The sequence below is a fragment of the Arachis ipaensis genome, chromosome B01 (assembly GCF_000816755.2).
Source record: "Arachis ipaensis cultivar K30076 chromosome B01, Araip1.1, whole genome shotgun sequence".
Classification (NCBI taxonomy): Eukaryota; Viridiplantae; Streptophyta; class Magnoliopsida; order Fabales; family Fabaceae; genus Arachis; species Arachis ipaensis.
In genome coordinates this window covers 61,167,883-61,176,308 of record NC_029785.2, presented here as the reverse complement: position 1 = coordinate 61,176,308, position 8,426 = coordinate 61,167,883, and the positions used below count along the sequence as shown (strand labels likewise).

Genomic DNA, 8,426 nt, shown 5'->3' with positions numbered 1-8,426 from the left:
GGGATGCCCCTGTGGGGATGGTGGTGCAGGTGCACGGAGGAGCAGATGGACAAGTACGGGGTTCACCTGTTGGCATTGTCGCACGTGTACAACGTGCCGCAGCTGAAGCAGAGGTGCACGAAGGGGCTGGCACAGCGCGTGACGGTGGAGAACGTGGTGGACCTACTTCAGCTGGCGCGTCTGTGCGACGCGCCGGATCTAGAGGTGAGGTGCATGAGGCTGCTCATGCGGCACTTCAAGGCGGTGGAGAACACCGAAGGGTGGAAGTTCGTTAACAACAACGATCCCTTGCTTGAACTCGATATCCTTCGCTTCATCGACGAACACGAAACGGTACTAATAATTCAACCAATTATTATATCACATTATTGATCTAATTCATTAATAATTGACTACAAATTAAAGCTTCCTCAGATGAATCAGAATAATGTACCAATTCATTACCAGCTGTTGAACAGAACAAAACATGCCATATTTTTTATTTTTTATTAATTCTCTGCTTTTTGCTACAAAAACACGCCATAAATTAGATGTTACATATTTTTATTAGGCACCTAATTTAAATAAAAATGTCAAAATTATTTTTTCATAAACATGTTTTGTTAAAAGTATAATTTATTTATTTAGTCACATTTTTAAAAAAGATAATATTTTTATAACATTAAAATCTAACCTTATATTACAATTCATCATTTAATGATAAAAAAAATATTAAAATCTAATTTTATATTATAATTCATCATTTAATAATAAAAAAAATATTTTCATACGAAAATAATTACAAAATCTTCATTCGAGCATCCACTTTTTATTATTATGTTGTCTCAAAGTTCTTGTACTGGTAAATTATTGCATTACCATCCCATTACGTTACCACTTACTAGCCTTATGAAATTTAGTAATTTACGTGTTTGATATGCGATATTTTTATTTTATAAAACAAAGTAAAATATAAATCAAATGTAAGAAATACTTGTTGGAAAGCAAAACATACGTAAGTAATATCACTAAAAACGTGCAGCTTAAATATATTATTTGTTAGTATTTAGAATCAAATAAAAAAGTAATGAAGAAATATAAAGGTTCACTGTTGTTAAAAAATGATGAGTGGATATAAATGAATGATTTTACAGAGGAAAGAGAAATGCCGGAGGCACAGGGAGGAACAGAGGGTGTACTTTGAGCTAAGCGAAGCCATGGACTGCTTGGAACACATATGCACCGAAGGCTGCACCGACGTTGGGCCATGCCACGTGGACACCAGAAAGGAAAGGAGGAACCCCTGCAGCAGATTCAACACGTGTCACGGCCTCCAGCAACTGATTCGCCATTTTGCCACGTGTCAGAAGAGGATGAAGCTGGGGTGCCTTCGGTGCAAGCGAATGTGGCAGCTCTTCAGGTTACATGCCTACGTTTGCCAGCAAACTGATTCTTGCAAGGTTCCTCTTTGCAGGTAAATTTTCTTTCATTCTTTATTTTCCACGGTCAATGAAACATAACATATTAACACATGATGGACTTTAATATGTCCTTTATTCTTATTTCTAATTTTGACTTTCTACCCATTTACCAATTTTTGAAGGGAGAAAAGTAGTTTCTTGCAAACCAAGTAGTTCTAAGACTTAGGAGGTATTATTTTTAATAAAATTATAATCATAAAGCGAAACGGGGTCTGAATTGTAGTTCAAATGATTCCGTCAAACGTGATATATATCAACAAGAGATCGATGTTCAGTGCTCTTTTTTTTTTATTTTTTATTTTATTAGTTCACCACGTGATAAATTAATAATTAATATTCTGATCCGTTCCCGATTCCCATCATCTGAAGAGTCACACCTTTGGTTCTTGTCAATTAGGAATTCAACTAAAATAATTTGATAATATAAGAGAAAGTAGTGATTATGATTTGTATCTGAGAGTAATGTACAATTACTTTTTGGTCCCAGGCCAAGGTGGTGTTTATTGTGATTTGTGACTAGCTAGCTGACTAGTTTGCACGTTTATGAGCAGTTGAATCATCTTAGGATGTGTTTAGTAAACACGTTGGAAGCACAAGAAACGCGTTTAATCTCTTTGAACGTTGTAATTTTTGTTTGGCTAATTTTTTTTTTTGAACGCCAACATGATTCTGAGTAGGGGTGGCAAGCGGGGAAGCCCGCCCTTTGGCGGGCTGGCCCGCCCCACCTCGCATAAAAGTCTTTGTAATTATAAATATTGTTTCCAAAGCAAAATAAACATAATCCAAAACATAATTAACAATATTGTCTCTAAAACAAAACAAACATAATTTAAAACACCCAATTTTCATCTTCATTCTCTTGTAAGTTGGGTTGTGGAAGTTGGGTTTTGGTAAAAAAAATTATAAAAATACCCCTTGCTAAAAAAAGACTAAGCCCGGCGGGGAAGCCCGCCCCGCCCCGCCAAAGCCCGCCAAAACCAGCGGTTTAAGCGGTGCGAGTTAAGCGGGCTTTTGCTATTTGGCGGTCCCAATTTTCCAGACCGGCCCGCCTTTTTTGGCGGGTTACGCGGGCCGGCCCGGCGGGTTTAGGCCCGTTTGCCACCCCTAATTCTGAGTTTGAACTCCCGTTCAGCAGAAGCAACAAATTGTAGCTTTTACGTTTAACTTCTGCGTTCACTTCATAAATTAAAAAATTAATTGGCATTCTATCAATTTTGCCATTCAATCTCATCTACAATAAAAAATACCAAAAATAATCATTAGAGTTTTTAAATTTTTTTCATAGCTATGCTTTACAAACAAATATTTATTAGTACTCTTTGTTAAGTTTTAATTTTTATCAATTATTAATTAAATTTATAAAATTAATTTTATATGAAAATTTGCTTGCAAACTCTAATTCAAACACACACTTTGTTATTAGTACTTAGTATCATCTTTCTTATGGAGAAATTTCGCCAGTCAATCACTGCTGTTTCCCACTTCTCAATTGGAGAAACCAAATATACTGACGCAATTCATAAAGTCCATATACAAGGAAGAAATATTGGTCCATGCAATTAAGCAATATTATTAGACCTACTTTCATTTTGGGGAGTATTGGTTAAATAACCATGCCAAACGCATGTGCCCATCAGTATTTGCCTAATGGGCTCCACCAAAGGGCTCATATTATTTAGGATTTTAGGGGTTAATTGTTAAACAATAAAATACTTTTCGGAATTTCAGGGCGGCGAAGTCTACTCTCACTAAATGGTAAATTTCTATGGAACTGATGACCCAATAATAATAAATTAATTTTTGACTTATGAAATTAAAATATATTATTAAAAATTAAAAAAGAAGTAAGATTTTTTATTCAAATGAAATAATTTATAAATTTACTACAACAACTTAAAATATAAAATATAAAATGTAAAGAGAATTAGTTTTATTTTTTTTCTAAAATTAAGAGTGAAATTCGAATTTGAGAGTTCTATTTTAAGTTATTTAGTTCATTTACAAATAATTGAAGTAACAAATGATGTCATTATGTCAATGGATGGAATTATTATTTACTCAGGAAATCAATACACAAATGTTGACATCTATCTTCAGGCGCTCATCTTAATATCATGGTTTTTATTTGAATATTTTTATTTATTTTTTAACTTTAAGCTCCAAGTGGTTTAATAGCGTCAATTTGGGCCGGTGGTACACCTTTATTTAGTTCATGTCATCATATTGTCATTATCTTGGTTCTCTAAGTTCTAATCTTTATGATGATGGTCCTTATCTTATTCTATAGTTTTCTTATGATAATGGTGCTGTCTTATCAGGCCATACTTTCAATGTCTGATATTTTTTCCCTTATTCATGTGTCTCACTCTCCTTTATCACAGGCAAATTCAATTGAAGATGCAACAAGAGAAGAGAAAAGACGATTCAAGGTGGAAATTACTAGCAAAGAAGGTAGCCTCAGCCAGAGTCATATCATCTTTGTCTCTTCCAAAGAGAAAGCGTGATGAGGAAACTAAAGTCACCATGGACAATAATGGCTTCACAAGTTTTGAGTTACATTGAGTTTTATTGCAATATGATATTATCGTATATGTGACAATCAATTTCGTGTTGAAATGTAGGGTTTTTTTTTTTTAGGGGAAAGAATATTTTGTACTTCGTAGAGGCAAGAGGTTCTAGGATATTATTATATGAACCTGTTGTCTTTTGTGTCATTACTAGGGAAATGGCAAGTTGAGAATTGTATATTTTCTTTATTGTAGACAATATGGGAATTCAATTATATTAGATGTATATTAAAATTAGTCACAAAAATAAAATGTATTTTTAAAATATAAAATATATATTAAAAATAAATTAAATTATATATATATATATATATAGGTGAATGCTACCCAACCCTCTCTAAAATAACATGTAAGTTATCCTTCATTATGTGTCACGTCGTAATTGGTTCTTATCTTAACCATAGTTGGAACAAGAAGCGCCAACGTCATTGCCATCTATTGCCCTCCCACACAACCTCTCTTCCCAATATAGCCAGCGCCTTTTTTTTGCCATGTATCACTTCTTACCCACATCATTAATGAATATATGTTCCATCACGTAATTAAATAAAGATATGTTTTTTTAATAAAAAAATTTAATAACCAAATTAACCATTAATTATGTGGGTAAGAAGTGATACATGGTAAAAAGAGGCGCTGTCTATACTGGGAAGAGAGGTTGTGTGGGAGGGCAGTAGATGACGATGACGTTAGCGCTTCTTGTCCCAACCATGGTTAAGATAAGAACCAATTACAATGTGACACATAATGAAGGGTAACTTACATGTTATTTTAGAGGGGATTGGGTAGCATTCACCATATATATATATACATACATATATATTTGGCTATTAGCCCCATCAGCATATATCATATTATATGATAATTGAGAAGTAAGCAACAAAGTAAATGCAACTGTACCACCAACGCTCCCACACAGCACACATGATAGAAAGATACGGTGTATGTATCTTCGAAAAGTCCTTTGCACTAATATATTCCACGATTATATCATGAATTACACTTTAGAAATGTATCTATCCTATCTATATCCTTTTAGAATAGATAGGTTTCGTATTTGATTTTATGCTATTGTTACGGGGTTTAAAAGGTAGTATTTAATTTATTAAAAAAATTAAAAATAATATTTAATTTAAATAATATAAAATAAATATTTTAAAATATTAAAAGTTTACTTTAAAAAAAAGTTAGACAAATTCAGCCTCAAAATAGTCGGCACTAGAGAATTGACCTTTTTGAATAAGATAACTGTAATAAGTAATGATGTCATGTCTTCCTAAAATCATGTTTAAATTTGAATTTATAAAAGCTGAAGTATGTATACATAATAATTAAGGAAAGGGTTTAGGGGAACAGATAGAATCATATTTTTGGGACATTATCATGGAAGATGGGACTTATGGCTGTGAATGAGATGCGCTTTTGAATTCTAAACCATAGATAATGGCCTCCGCATTAGTCCCACATTCGTATTCACTACTAGGGTCATATGAAATTAAAGTGTCTCATTGCTAAAACTAAAAGGAAGCTCTTTAAAAGCTCTCATTTGACCAATATATACCAAAAGGAAATGCACTCAACATGGAATAATCTTCAATTAATTAAGATATTTAATCTGTTGGTGATTGTTTCGGTATCCTCTAAAACATAGAGGGAGGATAAATTTATTTCTCATTGTGTATAATTACACAATAAATCTACTATACACACTTTTAACGTATGGATCGGAATTATCGCATCTCTAATTAATTTAATTATTTTGAGTGAAAAGTTTGGACAAAAACAAGCTTAGAGTATACATCAGACATACTTTTAAATTATACAACTATCAACATCTATATATATTTCAATAAGAATTAAAATGATGCGATAAATTAAATGTTTTGAATTCAATTTAAGTATAATACTCTTGCTATATTTAAATAAAATATGTAAGTATATTAAATGAATACACAATTAAATTTATTAAACGATTATACACAAAAAATGATACTTTATCCTCGCATTTTTGGAAGATATTGAAGAATTTGTCTAATTTATTTAAAAAAATGGTATTTAAGTATTATAAAATATGGGTCTGTATATTTAAATATTTAACAGTTATATAGAAAACATTAGAATCTAAATGTGGAATTTTTTAGCCAACAAGAAAGTTGGGAGAGAGAGGGAGAGAAAGGAAAGGGCAAAATTAGTTGAATGTGAGTCAGAAAAAAAATAATTTTAATTTTTTTAATAATTAATATTGATAAAAAGTACAGTAATATCTTAAAATATATGTTATACCAAAACATAATACCAATATAATATTCTATTAATCGATACGAATTCAAGAATGATAAACCATTTAGACTGCGTTTATTTTTGAGAACAAAATAAAATAAGACACTAAAAATAAGACAATATCTTTATTTATATTTTATCTATCAAACACAATTTGGTGTCTCTATATCTTTGTCTCAATATCCCAACTTATGGACATCCAGCACCTATCCAACAAATCATTTCTAGAACCCTTTAACAATGGAAGTTGCATAAAAATTTAAGGGCAAAGCAGAAAGAACGGGGTAACATCTTTAATAGCATAGATCAGTAGTTGTTGGTAGGTACGTAGAAAAAAATCAAATACTGAGGCAAAGCATTAACGGTCGGTCGAGTGGAGTTCCACTAACTCGACAAGGGGGTAATAGCAATATTTGTCAAACATATAAGTAACAATTTTAAGAATATAGCAACACTTTTTAATAAAGATAACACTTTTAATCTATGCCACGTGTCAAAAATTTAATATATGATAATTTATTCAATGGACGAGATCAAATATCTTTGTCTAAGTCTCAGCCTAAAAAAAATATATGTACTTTATTTTTTATTTAGTAAAATTTCGTCTCCACCTCTCTCTAATTAACAAAATAACGTGTCTTTTTACACTTTAAAAATTATAATTTGACTACTAATTATCATTTTTGTTAGCCAATAAGGCTTTTTTTTTTTATCAAATTCTTGTGATTTTTTAATGGCAAAATTTTACCTGAAACGTTAGATACCAATGTATCATATAATCATTGGAGATAAGTACTCCCTCGTACAGGTAATATTATTTTTTTTATAGTAAAGTGAAATTAGGTCCCTGAAGATTTTGTTCTCAGACTAATTAGTCTCTGAAAAAAAAAGTATCAATTTGGTCTTCCACAATAGTAAATAATGAACATGTTATGTCTTTTTATCAATTCATCACGTAAAACTTAACGATGGTACTTATATGTACCATTAACTACTCTGACATATCTACTTATAAAAGATCGTCACATAGATAACAACTTTTTAAGTGAAACTTCACCAGTTTTGATAGGATTCGTGGTAAATACAGAGCACTTGATAAATGTTATATAGAAACTCAAAAGATAATTAATGCTTCACTATCTAAATAATTACCAAACCACTTTTACCCATTTTTTTCCAAACTAAACCCTAATTTTACTCTAACCCTAACTCACCCATACACTCTCCCCACTACCCTCCAGACGCCACCCTCACGCAACATACAACCCCATGCCGAGAGAGAAGAGAGAACGGAAGAAGAAGAGAAGAGAGGAGCGGGCTGTCTGGTGTGGGAAATTGTGATTACACTTTTCACAACTCCGCACAACTAACTAGCAAGTGCACTGGGTTGTCCAAATAATACCTTACCTGAGTAAGGGTCTATCCCACGGAGATTGTCAGCTTGAAGCAAGCTATGGTTATTTTGTAAATCTTAGTCAGGAGATTAATAATAAGAGTGATTGTATTTATGAAAAATAAATAACATGAAATAAATAGTACTTGTGATTCAGTAATGGGAAACAGGCTGAGGTTCTGGAGATGCTCTGTCGTCTGAATCTCTACTTTCCTACTGTCTTCTTCTCCAAACATGCATGGCTTCCTTCAATGGCAAGCTGTATGATCCTCTCGGATGAAAAATACCAGGTACGATCTCTGCACGGCTAATCAACTGTCGGATTTCTCGTCTCGGATGAAAAATACCATGTACAGCTACCGCACGGCTAATCATCTGTCGGTTCCCACTAGCGTCGGAATAGGACCCTTGTCCTTTTGCACACTGTCACTGCGCCCAACATTCACAGGTTTGAAGCTCGTCACAGTCATCCCTTCTCGGATTCTACTCGGAATACCATAGACAAGGTTTAGACTTTTCGGATCCCAGGAATGCTGCCAATTGGTTCTAGCCTATACCACGAAGGTTCTAACCTCCGGACTCGGTCCGTGGATTAGAAACCCAAGAGATACGCACTCAAGCTGTCGCCCAATGACTACGTTGAGCTCAGATAGAACAGGAGTGGTTGTCAGGCACGCGTTCATAGAATTGAGAATAATGATGAGTGTCACGGATCATATCATTCTC

At 33.1% G+C, this 8,426-nt stretch overlaps 1 protein-coding gene across 1 annotated transcript in view; it reads left to right on the top strand.

Annotated features, from left to right (window-relative positions):
- The window catches only part of LOC107630941 (BTB/POZ and TAZ domain-containing protein 1), a 4,981-nt gene extending 728 nt beyond the window's left edge, over nt 1–4,253 (top strand). Inside the window, exons 3-5 of the mRNA XM_016334243.2 lie at nt 30–333; nt 1,134–1,453; nt 3,842–4,253. Of these exons, the coding sequence (XP_016189729.1) occupies nt 30–333; nt 1,134–1,453; nt 3,842–4,022 (805 nt within the window). The 3' untranslated portion in view covers nt 4,023–4,253. The remainder of the gene's footprint in view (nt 1–29; nt 334–1,133; nt 1,454–3,841) is intronic.